The 19,360-nt window shown below is 49.9% G+C and overlaps 1 protein-coding gene across 4 annotated transcripts in view; it reads right to left on the reverse strand.

Annotated features, from left to right (window-relative positions):
• WAPL (WAPL cohesin release factor) overlaps nucleotides 1-19,360 on the reverse strand; it is a 199,202-nt gene that overhangs the window by 20,654 nt on the left and 159,188 nt on the right. For all 4 annotated transcript variants that reach the window (XM_075348989.1, XM_075348988.1, XM_075348987.1 and 1 more), the window contains 2 exons: nucleotides 12,199-12,351; nucleotides 2,579-2,786 (listed from right to left, as the gene is read on the reverse strand). In XM_075348989.1, the coding sequence (XP_075205104.1) occupies nucleotides 2,579-2,786; nucleotides 12,199-12,351 (361 nt within the window). The remainder of the gene's footprint in view (nucleotides 1-2,578; nucleotides 2,787-12,198; nucleotides 12,352-19,360) is intronic.

Raw genomic sequence — 19,360 nt, forward strand, 5'->3', positions numbered from 1 at the left:
GTGTGCTACTATAGACAAGCGGGATCTGACCAATTCAAACAGGTCCGTATGATGCATGGAACAATATGCCTGTCTCTTATATGGGTAAGTTTAGTTAAACAAAACCAACATTATACACTTGTGGTATTATACCGGTGGTTTTCTGTGTGCATTGTTGGATATGTCACTTGTACAAATAGTTCTAATAAGAAACACAGTGCCTATCGGATATGCACCAGTTGTATTTACTTAATGGCAGTACTGTGCCCATAAGGCTAGTTTCACACTTGCGTTCAGCGGAGTCCGTCACTATGGAGAATAGCGCAGTCCGTTAACGCACTGCGCTATTCTCCATAGACTTGTATGGATGACGCACTGTAACGCAAGTGTCAGCGTTGCATGCGCCGGACGACGCAGCGTCGTTATTTTGACGCTGCGTCGGGCGGAAGGAACGCAGCATGTAACTTTTTTTGAGCAGCGGAATCCTTTGGATTTCACTGCGCATGCTCTCTCTGGCTCCCTCCACCCGTAACCAGGGTACACATCGGGTAACCAAGGAACCCTGGTTACGTGTGCCGGGAGCCCGACACTTCCCTGCTCGGCTCCGCCCCCTCCCCGCACTCCGTATGTATACACACACAATCGCGCGCACACACACCCACACTCACTCACTCGTCCCCCAGCGATGCAGTCCACGCGGCACTGACGTCCTCAGCCATGGCCCTGCTCGGCTCCACCCACCGCACTCCGCCCCCCCGCATACATTGTCGGCGACCGAACGATCAGCTGATCACCTACTCTGAGTGATCGGCTGATCACCCGGCGGCCGGCTACTGTGAGTGAGCGGCTGATCACCCGGCGGCCGGCTACTGTGAGTGAGCGGCTGATCACCCGGCGGCGGACTACTGTTAGCGATCAGCTGATCGTTCACAATAGTCTGCCGACGGTAAAACTGTAAAAAGAAAAAACAAAAAAAACAAAAAACAAAACTAATTGCGTTGTTTTGCAGCATCCATTGTGCCACTATATGCAACACATCCGTTGCATCCGTCACACAACACAATGCAACGGATGCCATTCAACGCAAGTGTGAAACTAGCCTAAGGAGATTTTTTTGCATCTTATTGACGAGCATTTTTTGATCCATGCATCCCCGTTTTTGATAAATATCTGGATAAACAGCCGTATTCAGTGCCAGTGTCTATTTAGAACTTGCAAACTAGGTGCGTTATTTTCGCCAGCTTACCGGTTATCTGAACCATCTCACATCAATATTTTAGTGACAGACTATAATCTGAGAAATAACACTGATTTATATTTGGTTGATGGTCTGATTTTGGAATTGATGTATTTAGTGAAGTCTATAGTGTCAGAATCAGGAGATCTGCAATGGTGATTGGATAATTACTAAATATTTTGATACTTATATCATTGTTGCAAATTTCCTCAAAAAACTTTCATATTATAAATAGTCAGTGTCATTTAGTGACTATATATTTATCAGAATAGATTTATATGCATATTGCACTTTGTGATTGTATTTATAGGAGCATAATCTGACAATATACCTTGTGCTTTTTTGATAAGCGGCATATTATGCGTCCCTCTGTGGGGTGCTCCTCTGTTTATTTTTAGCATATTTGTAATTAATGATTCAATAAAGTTTTGGGTTTTATCCTAAGAAAAGTTTACTGAATTTTCTATCTGCATCTTATACTCTGGGTATCTTATGATTAAAATCATGAGATAGTGTTGAAAGTTGTTGATTTGGAGTGATGCTCTATAATTAGTATTTGGACAAATTTGTTAATAAATGGGCAAAAGAAATACCTGAAGACAGTGGCACTTGAAGGACCAGATGAATGGGCCCAGAGTCTGATTCAGTAACGGGCACAGATGTCCCCATCTACACAAAAAAAATTGTTTAAAAGAACTGAGAGTCCTCAGTGGTTGATACCTTTTAATGGCTAACTGAAAAGATGGTAATAATTGCAAGCTTTCGAGACTACTCAGGTCTCTTCATCAGGCATGGTATAACACTTCAGAAGTGTCTTTAGTTCCATAAAGATGCGGTACATCTACACAGACTCCAGCAAGGTAGAGTGTGAGTTCTCCTTTTTATTTGTTATTTATGATGTGTATTATTTATGTAAAACATCTTTATTCCTTTTTTAATTCATTGAATCTGTACTGTGCAGCCTTTTCATAGTGCATACAATAAAGCTTTTCTATTTATTTGGATGTTCAGTCTTCCATTATACATGCTCCTTGCAGGTTTCTGATACTTCAACAGAGCATCATAGGGCATGCGCAACCACCTGCCCCAAACAAGTCTTCCTGGCTATGGTATGGAGGGGAGAGGATAATGGGGGAGACCAGTGGTGGGATCCAAACCGATCTAACAGGTTTCACTTATCCAGTGATTAGGTCATGAATAGACTGGAATACCATTTTAAATGCTTCCGAAATGCAATAGCAACTGATCCCATACAAACTATTATTGCTTTGTAATAACATAAAACCTGCTCATATACAGTAAAGCCCAACTGTGTGCTGTGTACTACACAACTACAGGCTCCATATCAGTAGAAGTGGTTACCTTTATTAAGGTCAAGTTCTTCTTCCTCTTCTTCCTTCTTTGGAGGTTCTTCTGCATTTGGGCTCTTTTCTGCAGAGACCCACTGGATCTCTCCTCCGGTCTCCTGCCACTCGCCACTCTTGTCATGCTGCGCTGTAGGGACTTCTTTGATGAGCTCATCTGTTTGACTTTCTGCTAACAGAGCAGCTTTCTCTCGCTCCAAGAAAAGCTTAATAAGAGAATGATTAGAACCTTTAGTTTGAATCTTTTAAAGTTACTAAATATTGCAGAAAAAAAAAATAAAAAATAAAATCTATTTCAAGTTGACATCTCTAGATCCATTGTGCAGACATAATTTTGTTAGGCCATTTCTTTGAATTTACCGAAGTTTTGGAAGCTACTCTGAAGCTGGCCGGAAAACTGTATGCAGCCAGCTTTAGCGCCTCTGCGCTGCTACAACAGGAAAACTGCCTACAGCATTGGAAGGGGGCACAAATTTAATCACCAGTGTGACCATGCTACCGGTCTCAACTTTCAATGAGGCAGGTTTTTTTTTTTTTTTTTTTTTAAATGGACAGCACATGGAATTATAGGATCGGATTCATTATGACTGGTCTTTTGTATCCCATTCGTAATGAGCGTGCAAGAGTAAGATGTGAGAAAGACTGCTTTCACACATCAGTTTTTTAGCATCAGGCACAATCTGGCGAAAAACTGATGCGACGGATCCGGCGAAAAAATTAATCAGTTGCATAAGTTTCTTTCATCAGTTCCTTCATTTTTATGATGGATCCGTTGTGATACTGAGCATGCTCTGTTAAAAAAACGGATCAAGCGGCCGTATCAGTTTTTTGCCACATTACGCCAGATCCAGCTTCCATTTTAAAAAAAAAAAAAAAAAAAAAACAACAACAAAAACACTGTACGGCACCGGATCCGGCGCGATACGGTTTTTCGCTGGAGACAAAACGTTCCCCTCAGCGTTCCATCCGGCCGCCGGACAAGCAAATTTTGCCAGATTTGGCAAAAGCCAGATGGAATGCAAAACCATCCGGCACCAATAGAAGTCTATGGGGGGAAAAAACGGATCAGGCGGCAACAGACGCCGGATCCGTTTTTCAGGTTTTTGCCGGATTGTGCCTGATGGCAAAAAACTGATGTGTGAAAGCAGCCTTACTTATTAAAAGGTGCACATACTACTTAAAGGGGTTCTCCGAAAAGGAGATAAAAAATGTCGTCGCTGATAAAATTGAAACTGCAGCCTGTCCTATTCAAATGTCCGTAGGTAAAGCAGACTGAAGACTACAGCTGCTGGGACCTGTGTTTCAACTGGTACTATAACAAAATACCTCATTCATCAGCCATGATCAAGACTTGAACTTAAAAAAACGACAAGCGCAAGAGGGTCTTAGCTGGGTGATGTTATTGATGTAGGAAAAGAAACACTCGGTTGGGGTTGTGTGCCCACAACCACAAAATGCGCAGTGGCTGTGGCCCTGTGATGATGAGAGACAGTTTAACAGGAAAAAAAAGGGGTTAACAATCGACACTGCGGGCGGAGGAAAGATAATCCAAGTATGGTCTATGCGTTTCAAAGTAATAACTTCTTCAGGACAGAAACTACTATAAATCTTTTTGTAGCAGTTTTTGTACTGAAGTAGAAGTTAATTTGAAACGCGTCAATCTTAATAATCCACTTGGATCACTCATTCTGCTTCATCTGTCCTCCACCGGCAGTGCAGACCGTTAAACCCTTTTCTTCCTAGTATGCTATCAGCCAAGACCAGGGAAATCATACATGACAAGATATCTCTTACTCACTGAGCCCAACGTGATTTACCACCAGGTTAATCATCCACAATGCTTAATTGCTTAATTGCTTTAAAGTTGGGCTCAGGGTACCTTCACACTTAGCGATGCAGCAGCGATCCGACCAGCGATCTGACCTGGTCAGGATCGCTGCTGCATCGCTACATGGTCGCTGGTGAGCTGTCAAACAGGCAGATCTCACCAGCGACCAGTGAACAGCCCCCAGCCAGCAGCGACGTGCAAGCGACGCTGCGCTTGCACGGAGCTGCCGTCTGGAAGCTGCGGAGACTGGTAACTAAGGTAAACATCGGGTATGGTTACCCGATGTTTACATTAGTTACCAGCGCACAGCTGTGTGTGCAGGGAGCAGGGAGCCGCGCACACTGAGCGCTGGCTCCTTGCTCTCCTACCATAGCTACAGTACACATCGGGTTAATTAACCCGATGTGTAATGCAGCTACATGTGCAGAGAGCAGGGAGCCGCGCACACTGCTTAGCGCTGGCTCCTTGCTCTCCTAGCTGCTGTACACATCGGGTTAATTAACCCGATGTGTACAGCAGCTACATGTGCAGAGAGCCGGAGCCGGCAGCACAGGCAGCGTGAGAGCTGCAGATGCTGGTAACTAAGGTAAATATCGGGTAACCACCTTGGTTACCCGATGTTTATCTTGGATACAGCTTACCTCAGCTGTCAGACGCCGGCTCCTGCTCCCTGCTCGCTTCATTTGTCGCTCTCTCGCTGTCACACACAGCGATCTGTGTGTCACAGCAGGAGAGCGGCTTTGAAGAAAACGAACCAGGGCTGTGTGTAACGAGCAGCGATCTCGCAGCAGGGGCCAGATCGCTGCTCAGTGTCACACACAGCGAGATCGCTAATGAGGTCACTGCTGCGTCACAAAAAGCGTGACTCAGCAGCGATCTCGGCAGCGAGCTCGCTGTGTGTGAAGCACCCCTCAGTCAGTCTCCATGCTTGCTATAAAAAGGTCATCCTGATTAAGGAAGGGGGTGAAGCTAGAGATCTCATCAAACAATGTGGGTTAAAACATATATCTTTCTTCACAAATCAGTCCTTCTCCCACCTGCTGACTTAGGTGTGTGTGAAGAAGGGAATTTTGTTACTTACCGTAAATTCCTTTTCTTCTAGCTCTTATTGGGAGACCCAGACGATTGGGGTATAGCTACTGCCTCCGGAGGCCACACAAAGCACTACACTAAAAAGTGCAAGGCCCCTCCCCTTCTGGCTATACCCCCCCGTGGTATCACGGGTTCTCCAGTTTTAGTGCCAAAGCAAGAAGGAGGAAAGCCAATAACTGGTTTAAACAAATTAACTCCGAGTAACATCGGAGAACTGAAAAACCGTTCAACATGAACAACATGTGTACCCGCAAACAACAAAAACATCCCGAAGGACAACAGGGCGGGTGCTGGGTCTCCCAATAAGAGCTAGAAGAAAAGGAATTTACGGTAAGTAACAAAATTCCCTTCTTCTTCAGCGCTCTATTGGGAGACCCAGACGATTGGGACGTCCAAAAGCTGTCCCTGGGTGGGTAAAGAAATACCTCATGTTAGGGCTGCAAAACAGCCCTCCCCTACGGGGGTGTCACTGCCGCCTGCAGGACTCTTCTACCTAAGCTGGCATCCGCCGAAGCATAGGTATGCACCTGATAATGCTTGGTGAAAGTGTGCAGACTGGACCAGGTAGCTGCCTGGTACACTTGTTGAGCCGAAGCCTGGTGTCGTAATGCCCAGGACGCCCCCACGGCTCTGGTTGAGTGGGCTTTTAGCCCTGAAGGAACCGGAAGCCCCGCAGAACGGTAGGCCTCTAGAATTGGTTCTTTGATCCATCGAGCCAGGGTGGCTTTAGAAGCCTGCAACCCCTTGCGCGGACCAGCGACAAGGACAAAAAGTGCATCGGAACGGCGCATGGGCGCCGTGCGGGAAATGTAGAGTCTGAGTGCTCTCACCAGATCTAACAAACGTAAGTCCTTTTCATACCGGTGAACCGGATGAGGACAAAAGGAAGGCAAGGATATATCCTGATTAAGATGAAATGAGGATACGACCTTAGGGAGAAACTCCGGAATGGGGCGCAGCACTACCTTGTCCTGGTGGAACACCAGGAAGGGAGCCTTGGATGACAGAGCTGCCAGCTCAGACACTCGCCGAAGCGATGTGATCGCAACGAGAAACGCCACCTTCTGTGACAGGCGAGAAAGGAAACTTCCTTCAGAGGCTCGAAAGGCGGCTTCTGGAGAGCAACTAATACCCTGTTGAGATCCCATGGATCTAACGGCCGCTTGTACGGGGGTACGATATGACAGACCCCCTGTAGGAACGTGCGCACCTTAGAAAGACGTGCTAGACGCTTCTGAAAAAACACGGATAGTGCCGAGACTTCCCCCTTAAGGAAGCCGAGCGACAAGCCCTTTTCTAACCCCGATTGCAGGAAGGAAAGAAAAGTAGGCAATGCAAATGGCCAGGGAGACACTCCCTGAGCCGAGCACCAGGTTAAGAAAATCTTCCACGTTCTGTGGTAGATCTTAGCAGAGGTGGACTTCCTAGCCTGTTTCATGGAGGCAACGACCCCTTGGGATAATCCTGAAGACGCTAGGATCCAGGACTCAATGGCCACACAGTCAGGTTCAGGGCCGCAGAATTCCGATGGAAAAACGGCCCTTGGGACAGTAAGTCTGGCCAGCCTGGTAGTGACCACGGTCGGCCGACCGTGAGATGCCACAGATCCGGGTACCACGATCTCCTCGGCCAGTCTGGGGCGACGAGTATGACGCGGCTGCAATCGGATCTGATTTTTTGCGCAGTACTCTGGGCAAGAGTGCCAGAGGTGGAAACACATATGTGAGCCGGAACTGCGACCAATCTTGCACTAAGGCGTCTGCCGCCAGAGCTCTGTGATCGCGCGATCGTGCCATAAATGCCGGGACCTTCTTGTTGTGCCGAGACGCCATTAGGTCGACGTCCGGCACACCCCAGCGGCGACAGATTTCCTGAAACACGTCCGGGTGAAGGGACCATTCCCCTGCGTCCATACCCTGGCGACTGAGGAAGTCTGCTTCCCAGTTTTCTACGCCCGGGATGTGAACTGCGGATATGGTGGATGCAGTGTCCTCCACCCACATGAGGATTCGCCGGACTTCCTGGAAGGCTTGCCGACTGCGCGTCCCTCCTTGGTGGTTGATGTATGCCACCGCTGTGGAGTTGTCCGACTGGATTCGGATCTGCTCTCTTTCTAGCCACTGCTGGAAAGCTAGTAGGGTAAGATACCCTGCCCCGATTTCCAGAACATTGATCTGAAGGGTGGACTCCTGCTGAGTCCACGTCCCCTGAGCCCTGTGGCGGAGACAAACTGCTCCCCACCCTGACAGACTCGTATCTGTCGTGACCACTGCCCAGGATGGGGGTAGGAAGGATCTTCACTGTGACAATGAGGTGGGAATAAGCCACCATTGCAGAGAGTCCTTGGCCGTCTGGGAAAGGGAGACTTTCCTGTCCAGGGAGGTTGACTGCCCGTCCCATTGGCGGAGAATGTCCCCTTGCAGTTGGCGCAGATGAAACTGCGCAAAGGGAACTGCCTCCATGGCTGCCACCATCTTCCCTAGGAAGTGCATGAGGCGCCTTAAGGGGTGCGACTGGCCTTGAAGGAGAGACTGCACCTCTGTTTGCAGTGAACGCTGCTTGTTCAGCGGAAGCTTCACTATCGCTGATAGAGTGTGAACTCCATGCCGAGATACGTTAGTGATTGAGTCGGTGACCGATTTGACCTTGCCAAATTGATGATCCACCCGAAAGTCTGGAGAGTCTCCAGCGTAACATTCAGGCTGCGTTGTCATGCCTCAAGGGAGGGTGCTTTGACGAGTAGATCGTCCAAGTAAGGGATCACCGGGTGTCCCTGAGAGTGCAAGACTGCTACCACTGCTGCCATGACCTTGGTGAACACCCGTGGGGCTGTCGCCAGACCGAATGGCAGAGCTACGAACTGAAGATGGTCGTCTCCTATCACAAAACGTAGAAAACGTTGGTGCTCCGTAGCAATTGGCACGTGGAGATAGGCATCTTTGATGCCTGTTGAGGCAAGGAAGTCTCCTCGAGACATTGAGGTAATGACGGATCGGAGGGATTCCATCCGGAACCGCCTGGCGTTCGCATGCTTATTGAGCAGTTTTAGGTCCAGAACAGGACGGAAGGAGCCGTCCTTTTTTGGAGCCACAAAGAGATTGGAGTACAAACCCTCGCCCTCGTTCCTGAGGGGGGACAGGGATCACCACTCCTTCTGCTCTTAGAGCGTCCACCGCCTGCAGCAGGGCATCTGCTCGGTGGGGAGGTGGGGCCGTTCTGAAGAATGGAGTCGGAGGACGAGAACAGAACACTGTCCTGTGCACGTGAGCACAATGTCCGTCACCCACCGGTCTGACCTGTGGCAGCTAAATGTCGCCAAAGGCGGGGGAGTCTGCCATCAACCGCGGATGCGGAGAGAGAGAGAGAGCTGAGAGTCATGAGGAGACCGCCTTGGTAGCGGTTCCTCCGGCTGCCTTCCTTGGGCGTGATTGAGCCCGGCCGGAATCTGAGCCCGTCTGAGGTTTTGTAGCCCTTTTGCACGAGGACAATTGGGACCTGCCCGAGCTTGGGAAGGACCGAAACCTCGACTGTACTTTTAGGACAGCATTAATAGGGTAAGTCGCAGTGCAGACATTGCGGAGTTACGGACGCCTCTGCGGTACAGATGTACATGTGCTCAAGGCCAGCTGCGCAAGAACAGCTGAAAAGGTTAGGTTGCCTATACGGCTGTGAATGCCGGAGCAACCGACACGCCGATAGCCTCCTAGACAGATTTCAACCAGAGTCAATCTGTCTGTGAATGGCATCTTTAAGTGAAGCCCCATCTCCAGTGCAACTATGGCTCTAGACGCAAGCCTGGAGATTGGAGAATCCACCTTTGGACCCTGGGTCCAGCGCTTGACCACGTCAGGGGAAAAGGGATAACGTGTATCTTAAAAACGTTTGGAGAAGACGCTTATCTGGTAAGCGTGGTGTTTCTGGACTGCTTCTCTGAAGTCAGCGTGGCCAGAAAAATACTCAATATCCGTTTGAGATACTGAAAAGGGACTTCTCCTGCTGTGAAGCTGACTCCTCCACTGGGGGAGCTGAGGGAGAAAGATCCAACCTTCCATTGATGGACGCTATAGGATCATTCCGTATGGCGTTACCATCCGGTGTATCCGGATTGATAGCGATGTCAGGATCAAAGTCCTGGAGAGCTGCCTTATCATACAGAGAGTCCTCCTGGGACCCCCCCGTTCCAAATGAGGTTGGTCAGGAAGATTGCCCATGGCCTGTCTGGACTGCAAGTCTCTATCTTATGACAATATATCTGTCGAAACTGCAACTCCGTCCCTGTCCTTGGACAGGGATGACAGGTGGTTTCTTTGGCCACGACTAGTAGAGACCCCGGCAGACGAAGTGCTAGAGACCCCGGCAGACGAAGTGCTACAGGGGAGCATGCACACAATGGGACGGTGTCATGAACAGCATCCCATGTAGTAAAAACAGCACTGAAAATCTGTGTTGCTTTTTTGCCGCTGCCGACTAGCCATCTAGAAGTATATAGCCAAGATTGGTGACCGTACAGTGCAATGTATAGCATACAAGCATAAAGTACAAAAGAACACTGCAGCACAAGCAATACAAGCAGCATAGAAGCCTGTGCCCTGGCACCTCTGCTCTTCTGCTGCTGTAGACTAGTCATCTAGGGGAATATAGCCCAGAAGAGTGACCATACAGTGCAATGTATAGCATACAAGCACAAATGCACACTGCAGCCCATGCAATACAAGCAGCATAGAAAAAAACCTGTGCCCCAGCACCCTTGGTTTTCTGCTGCTGTAGTCTAGCCATTCCAGGAGAATATAGCTAAGACTAGCGACTGTACAGTGCAGTGTATAGCATACAAGCATAAACACAAATGAACACTTCAGTACGTGCAATACAAGCAGCCTAGAAAGCCTGTGCCTTAGCACACCTGCTTTCCTGCTGCTGATGTGTCGCTCTCCAAGCGGGCATATAGCGACCTATGCAGTTAAAATACACATGTACACACTGCAGTATATATTGGGGTCAGCACTATGTGTGCCGCTTACCGCCCGCCTATAAGCGGGTGTATGGTCGCCACCGTCCTGCCTGGTTGCCGAAAGTCCGAGCTCGGACTGCAGTAATGGCTGCCGGCGTCTTCCCCAGCTCGTGTGAGGAGGGGCGGGCCGTGGGCGTGCCCCAAGTCAGAGCGGGAATCCGGCGTCCGACAGTGTGCAGTGAGAGGGCTGGAGCATGTAAATAAGGCTCCAGCCCTCGGCGCTGCTGATTGCTCAGCGTCTGTCCCCTTCCCTGAGTGACAGGGAGGGGGCGGGAACGAAGCGGCACTAGGCCGCAGAAGCCGGGGACTGGATTTATAAGCGCCGCCGCCGTAAAAGCGCGGTCGGCGCCCAGTCCCCGGCGAACTACAAGTCCCAGCCGCGCCGCCGCTCCCGGAGCGTCCGGCGCGGTAGTTCCCAATACACAAAGTCACTCAGCAAAGCTGCAGTGACTGTAACCCTTTACTGTCCCCGGCGCACTAGCACACCCAGCAAGTCTGGAGTGTGCTGTGCCTGTGTGTACGGGGACACAGAGTACCTGTAATGGTGCAGGGCCATGTCCCTGAACGGTACTCCAGCTCCGTATCCAGCAGGTTCAAATGGGTCTGTGGATGGAGCCCGGCGTCAGAGCTTTGAGGCCGGCAGGATCCCACTTCCTCAGAGCCCCCCAGGGGGATGTGGAAGGAAAGCAGCATGTGGGCTCCAGCCTCCGTACCAGCAATAGGTACCTCAACCTTACAACACCATCAACGGGTGAGAAGGGAGCATGCTGGGGGCCCTATATGGGCCCTCTTTTCTTCCATCCGAAATAGTCAGCAGCTACTGCTGACTAAAATCTGTGGAGCTATGCATGGATGTCTGACCTCCTTCGCACAAAGCTTGAAAACTGGAGAACCCGTGATACCACGGGGGGGTATAGCCAGAAGGGGAGGGGCCTTGCACTTTTTAGTGTAGTGCTTTGTGTGGCCTCCGGAGGCAGTAGCTATACCCCAATCGTCTGGGTCTCCCAATAGAGCGCTGAAGAAAGAGCTTTTGTCAGTTGAAACACTGGTCTTTCTAGCTGTATATCTTCAGCTCCTCCTAAGACATGATGAGGATGGGCTGCAGTTTGAATTATATGAGGGGCTCCATTTTATGTCATTCTAGGAGAACTCCTTTAATGAAGCACATCTTACCTCCCAAGAGAAAACATTCTTAAGGGTTCCATTTGGAATGAATTGGACCCCAATATCCTCATGAAGAGTGGCACCTTTATAAATTTGGTGAGATAAATCCAATTTCCTAAGGGCTCCATTATGGAATAACTTGGACCCCATTTTCTGTGATGAGCGGCACCTGTATTAATTTGGTGAGATGAATCCAATTTATTATGATCATTACTAGTGGACTTTAAAGGTACCCATGAATTGGTGAGATGGGTCTAATCTAGTACTGAGGTTGAAACTCACTTCGGTTTATATATATCCCCTAAGAGGCAGGAGGGGTTAAACCTATCCATTAGTGTTGTTTGTCTATGGTCATCGACCATTTTAGTGGAAATATTAAAGGTTAATTTTTAAATTTTTAAAAAATTTTTTTTGCACTGAGAGAGTTTTAAATACTGATAAAAAAAAATTAAAAAACAAAAATGCAACACAGTTAAACCCAGATATATTTGGTCAAAAGTGGACTAGTAACGTGAACTGCACTTACCTGAACTAATGCATGCACTGCCCCAATATGCCTGGTCTCTATGGTCACCTCTTCACCCTCTCCAGAATCATACGATTGTATGGTCTCCATATTTACAAGGCAGTGCCGGTTTCTAGCACTGTACTCCACCAAATTGATCAATAAACCTAATCCCTGAAAATTAAAAGGAAATAAAAGTTCAAATTTAAGAATCTAAAAACACTCTTTTTAGATTACGTTATAACTATAAATGATCTATTTTGCATAATAAATGTAGGATAAGAAGCATTAACCCCGTCTTGATTTTGAACATACTGGTACATCCCATTTGGGAAAATGTTCCAGCATGCACAGGTGATTGTGTGGGCACAAGAGCGGTTTATGGATTGATCTGCCAAAAGGAGCAAAGAAAGAAAGATCCAGCGATGCAAGGAGACACTTCAGAGGACGTGTAATAAAAACTGGATCAAATTTAACAAATACAGAACTGACTAAACCATGTGTAAAAACAGAAAGTTATGTGGGGGGGCAAGAAAAAAAACAAACTTGTTTCCGCCTATACCTTATTCATGGTTAAATCATCAGATCACAATCGAAGCGTATTATATAATAAATCCTTCATTCTGTAGTGATCCGCCAGGCTTTTTCCCCTTACAAATTGCGGCCACCATTAGTAATATCTTATATACAGCATTCCAGCATACTGTATATAAGAGCCCAGGCCGCTCTGTAGAACGTAAAAGAAGGGAATTTTGTTACTTACCGTAAATTCCTTTTCTTCTAGCTCCTATTGGGAGACCCAGACGATTGGGTGTATAGCACTGCCTCCGGAGGCCACACAAAGCAATTACACTAAAAAGTGTAAGGCCCCTCCCCTTCTGGCTATACACCCCCAGTGGGATCACTGGCTCACCAGTTTTAGTGCAAAAGCAAGAAGGAGGAAAGCCAATAACTGGTTTAAACAAATTCACTCCGAAGTAACGTCGGAGAACTGAAAAACCATTCAACATGAACAACATGTGTACCCGAAAAACCACCAAAAATCCCGAAGGACAACAGGGCGGGTGCTGGGTCTCCCAATAGGAGCTAGAAGAAAAGGAATTTACGGTAAGTAACAAAATTCCCTTCTTCTTCGGCGCTCCATTGGGAGACCCAGACGATTGGGACGTCCAAAAGCTGTCCCTGGGTGGGTAAAGAAATACCTCATGTTAGAGCTGCAAAGACAGCCCTCCCCTACGGGGAGGCAACTGCCGCCTGCAGGACTCTTCTACCTAGGCTGGCGTCCGCCGAAGCATAGGTATGCACCTGATAATGTTTGGTGAAAGTGTGCAGACTCGACCAGGTAGCTGCCTGGCACACCTGTTGAGCCGTAGCCTGGTGTCGTAATGCCCAGGACGCACCCACGGCTCTGGTAGAATGGGCCTTCAGCCCTGATGGAACCGGAAGCCCAGCAGAACGGTAGGCTTCAAGAATTGGTTCTTTGATCCATCGAGCCAGGGTGGCTTTGTAAGCCTGCGACCCCTTGCGCTGGCCAGCGACAAGGACAAAGAGTGCATCAGAGCGGCGCAGGGGCGCCGTGCGGGAAATGTAGATTCTGAGTGCTCTCACCAGATCTAACAAATGTAAATCCTTTTCATACCGGTGAACCGGATGAGGACAAAAAGAAGGTAAGGAGATATCCTGATTAATATGAAACGAGGATACTACCTTAGGGAGAAACTCCTGAATGGGGCGCAGCACTACCTTGTCCTGGTGGACCACCAGGAAGGGAGCCTTGGATGACAGCGCCGCTAGCTCAGACACTCTCCGAAGAGACGTGATCGCTACCAGAAAGGCCACTTTCCGTGATAGTCGAGAGAGTGAAACATCCGTCAGAGGCTCGAAAGGCGGCTTCTGGAGAGCAACTAGTACCCTGTTCAGATCCCATGGATCTAACGGCCGCTCGTACGGGGGGACGATATGACCAAACCCCCTGCAGGAACGTGCGTACCTGCGGACGTCGTGCTAGACGCTTCTGAAAAAAACACCAATAGCGCCGAGACTTGCCCTTTAAGGGAGCCGAGCGACAAGCCCTTTTCCAACCCAGATTGCAGGAAGGAAAGAAAAGTAGGCAATGCCAATGGCCAGGGGGACACTCCTTGTACAGAGCACCAGTAAAAGAAAATCTTCCACTTCCGTGGTAGATCTTAGCAGACGTGGGCTTCATAGCCTGTCTCATGGTGGCAACGACCCCGTGGGATAATCCTGAGGACACTAGGATCTAGGACGCAATGGCCACACAGTAGGTTCAGGGCCGTAGAATTCAGATGGAAAAACGGCCCTTGGGACAGTAAGTCTGGCCGGTCTGGTAGTGCCCACGGTTGACCGACCGTGAGATGCCTGTCGCCAGAGCTCTTTGATCGTCATGAAAACCGGGACCTTGCTGTTTGTGCAGATTCGTGAAACCCGTCCGGGTGCAGAGACCATTCTCCTGCGTCCACGCCCTGGTGACTGAGGAAGTCTGCTTCCCAGTTTTTTACGCCCGGGATGTGAACTGCGGATATGGTGTATGCTCTGTCTTCCACCCCTAGCAGAATCCGGCGGACTTCCTGGGAGGCTCGCCGACTGCGTAGTCCGCCTTGGTGGTTGATGTATGCCACCGCTGTGGATTGTCCGACTGAATTCGGATCTGTTTGCCTTCCAGCCACTGCAGGAAGTCTTGCAGGGCCATATGCACTGCCCAGAGCTCCAGACAATTGATCTGAAGAGTGGACTCCTCTGAAGAGAGTCCTTGATCGTCTGAGAAAGGGGGACGTTCCTGTGTAGGGACATCGACTTCCCCTCCCATTAGCGAAGAATGTTCTATTGAAGTGGACGCAGATGAAACTGCGTGAAAGGGACTGCCTCTGGATGAGGTGTCTCCTTGAAGGAGAGACTGCACCCCCGTCTGTAGTGACCGCTGTTTGTCCAGTGGAAGCTTCACCATCGCTGAGAGAGTGTGAAACCCGAAGCTAAGATATGCCAGCGATTGGGTTTAACTTTGAAAAGTTGAGGACCCACCCGAAACTCTGGGAAGTCTCCAGCGCCATGTTCAGGCTGTGTTGGCATGCCTCTTAAAAGAGTGCCTTGACAAGTAGATGGTCTAAGTAAGGGATCACAGGGTGACCCTGAGAGTGCGGGAGTGGTCCCACTGCTGCCATGAACTTGGTGAAAACCCGTGGGGCTGTCGCCAGACCGAAGGGTAGGGCTACGAACCGAAGATGCTCGTCTTCAATAACGAATCGTAGCAAACGCCGGTGCTCTGGAGCAATCGGCACGTGGAGATAAGCATCCTGATGTCTATTGATGCTAGGAAATCTCCTTGAGACATTGAGGCAGTGACGGAGCGGAGGAATTCCATCCGGAACCGCCTGGTTTTCACGTGCTTGTTGAGCAGTTTAAGGTCCAGAACGGAACGGAAGGAGTCGTCCTATTTTGTCACCCCGACCAGATCGGAGTAAAAAGTGTCTCTTGTTCCTGAGGAGGAACCGGGATTACGACTCCTACTGCCTGCAGAAGAGCCTCGGCTCGGCCGGTGAGGAAGTTTTTGCGACAAACTGTCTCTCACCCACCGGCCATTGACCTGTGGCAGTTAAATGTCGCTAAAGCGGGGGAGTCTGCCACCGACCGCGGACGCGGAGAGAGAGGGCTGAAAGTCATGAGGAAACCGCCTTGGTAGCGGTTCCTCCGGCTGCCTTCTCCGGGCGTGATTGAGCCCGCCAGGAACCTGCGCCCCTCTGAGCCTTTTGAGTCCTGTTGGACGAGGGCAATTGGGACGTGCCCGAGCCTGGGAAGGACCGAAACCTCGACTGTCCCTTCTCCTGATGGGTCTTGTTTGATAGCTGGGGTAAGGAAGACTCCGTACCCTTGGACAGTTGAATGATTTAATCCAACCGCTCACGAAACAGTCTGTCACCAGATAAAGGCAATCTGGTTAAGCACTTTTGTGGAAGCAGCCTCTGCTCCAATCCCTTAACACTAGGAGCGTAACAACACGGAGTTGGCGGACGCCACTGACGTACGGCTCGTAGAGTCCAGGACAGCATAAACAGCTTGAGTCGCAATGCCGACATTGCGAGGTGAAGGACGCTACTGCGGCCAAGATGTACATGTGACCGCGTCCCTCTGTGCAATACTAGCTGAAAATAGCTTGGAGTGCCTCTATGGCTGCGAATGCCGGGGCAACCGACCCGCCGATAGGGCTATCTGTCTGTCAATGGCATCTTTAAGTGAAGTCCCATCTTCCACTGCAACTATAGATCTAGCCGCAAGCCTGGAGATTGGGGGATCCACCCTTGGAGCGCCTGAGCACGTCAGGGGGGAAGAGACAACGCGTATCTTCAATACGGTTGGAGAAACGCTTATCGGGATAAGCGTGGTGTTCCTGGACTGCTTCTCTGGAGTCAGAGTGACCAGAAAAGTACTCAATATACGCTTGAGATACCGAAATAGGGATTTCTTCTGCTGTGAAGCTGACCCCTCCACTGGAGGAGTTGAGGGAGAAATACCCAACCTTCCATTGATGGACGCTATAAGATTATTCACTATAGCGTCACCATCCGGTGTATCCGGATTGAGAGCGGTCTCAGGATCAGAGTCCTGAACAGCTACGTCTGCCTCATCATACAGAGAGTACTGTGATGAAGTCGAGGGCCGTTCTTAGGGAGCTCGCTTAGGCCGTCTGGGACTGTCGTCCGTGTCAGAGCCTGCACCCTGGGATGCATGGGACCCTCCTGGAGCCATGATTTGTTTCGAAATCAGGGTGGCCAGGGGCATTGGATCAACATTGCCCAAGGTCTGTCTGGACTGCAAAGTCTGTAAGATGTTAGTCATAGCCACAGACAATATATCAGCGGAAACTGCAACTCCGTCCCTGTCCCTGGACAGGGATCACAGGTGGTTCTTTTGGCCACCTGTCGCAGAGACCCCGTTGAGTAATTGCACACACTGGGGGTCCTGGAACAGTCGCATGCAGTACAAGCAGCATAGAAAGCCTGTGCCTTGGCACCCATGTGTTTTTTTTTTTTTTTTTTTTTGCTGTTGCTGTCTAGCCATCTAGGAGCATTAGCCAAGAATAGCGACCGTACAGTGCAATGTATAGCATACAAGCATGAAGTACAATAAACACTTCAGCACATGCAGTACAAGGAGCATAGAAAGCCTGTGCCTTGGCACCTTTGCTTTTCTGCTGCCGTTGTCTAGTTATTCAGGAGCATTAGCCAGGAAAAGCGACATACAGTGAATGTATAGCATACAAGCATGAAAATAACCACTGCAGCACATGCAATCCAAGCAGCATTGAAAACTTGTGCCTTAGCACCCTTGCTTTTCTGCTGCTGTTGTCTAGTCATCAAGGAGCATTAGCCAAGAATAGCGACATGCAGTGAATGTACAAGCATGAACATAAACTCTGCAGTACATGCAATCCAAGCAGCATTGAAAGCTTGTGCCTTAGCACCAGTGCTGTTTGCTGCCGCTGTCTAGCCATCTAGGCGGGTAGACAGCCAAGAATAGCCCTTACAGTGCAATGTAAAGCATACAAGCATAAAGGACACATGACACTGCAGCACATGCAAGACAAGCAGCATATAGAGTCTGTGCTTTAGCACCCCTGATCTTTTGCTGCTGTTTCTAGGTCTGCATCCTGAATAGCGACCGTACAAAAGTACAACAGGACACTTCGGCATTAGTGGGTCAGCACTTTAGTTGCCGCTTACCGCCCGCACAAAAGCGGGGGTGTGGCGCCGGAATCCTGTGCTGGTAGCTCAGTGTCTCCGTTTTCCCGCTCTGCGTGCCGGAATGGCTGCCGGCGTCCAGAGGAGAGGGGCGGGCCGAGGGCGTGCCCGAGACAAGAGCGGGAACCCGGCGCCCACTGTGTCTAGTAAAGGGGGCTGGAGAATGCAAATAAGGCTCCAGCCCTCGGCGCTGCTATAGAACAGCGTCTCTCCCTGTCCCTGAGTGACAGGGTGGGGGCGGGAACGAAGCGGCGCTAGGCCGCAAAAGCCGGGGACTAAAGTTAGAAGCGCCGCCGCCGTAAAAGCGCGGTCGGCGCGTCCCCGGCGCACTACAAGTCGCAGCTGCGCCGCCGCTCCAGGGGCGGTCGGCGCGGCGGCCCCCACACGTAAAGTCCCCCAGTAATCTGCAGGGACTATAAGCCCAGCGCACAGCGCTACAGTCCCCGGCGCACTAGCACACCCAGCAAGCCTGGAGTGTGCGTGGCCTGCCATACGGGGACACAGAGTACCTGAAAGTTGCAGGGCCTTGTCCCTGAACGGCACTCCCGCTCCACATCCAGCAGGTTCTATGGGTCTGTGGATGGAGCCCGGCCTCAGGGCTTGGTGGCCGGAAAGATCCCACTTCCTCAGAGCCCCTCAGGGGGATGGGGAAGGAAAACAGCATGTGGGCTCCAGCCTCCGTACCAGCAATAGGTACCTCAACCTTACAAACCGCAAGTGGGGTGAGAAGGGAGCATGCTGGGGGCCCTATATGGGCCCTCTTTTCTTCCATCCGATATAGTCAGCAGCTACTGCTGACTGAACAGTGGAGCTTATGCATGGATGTCTGACCTCCTTCGCACAAAGCAGAAAACTGGTGAGCCAGTGATCCCACTGGGGGTGTATAGCCAGAAGGGGAGGGGCCTTACACTTTTTAGTGTAATTGCTTTGTGTGGCCTCCGGAGGCAGTGCTATACACCCAATCGTCTGGGTCTCCCAATGGAGCGCCGAAGAAAACACCTTTATAATACTCACCTAGGGGGCGAAGGCGGTCTGGTCAGATGGGTCACTGCTCGCAGGTCTGGGGCCTCCACTCTGCTACATTCACCTCCTTCTGAGCCCAGTGTGGATGGTGCATCCTACGTCACCCACATAGGCCGGCATTGCCTTGCTGCGCAGGCGTACTTTGATCTGCCCCACTGAGGGCAGATTAAGGTTTTGCAGTGTGCATGCGATCTTATACTTTTCCTCGCGTCTGCACATTACAGTACTCTGACCTGCCCTCAAAGGCCCTTTTCTGCACAATTTCACTGCACTTGATCACTTCCATCAAAGCTACAACTTACCCCTAAATAATCAAGCCATCATACGGCTACATAAATGGAAAGAAGGGAATTTTGTTTACTTACCGTAAATTCCTTTTCTTCTAGCTCTAATTGGGAGACCCAGAC

This window comes from Anomaloglossus baeobatrachus, chromosome 5 (assembly GCF_048569485.1).
Source record: "Anomaloglossus baeobatrachus isolate aAnoBae1 chromosome 5, aAnoBae1.hap1, whole genome shotgun sequence".
Lineage (NCBI taxonomy): Eukaryota > Metazoa > Chordata > Amphibia > Anura > Aromobatidae > Anomaloglossus > Anomaloglossus baeobatrachus.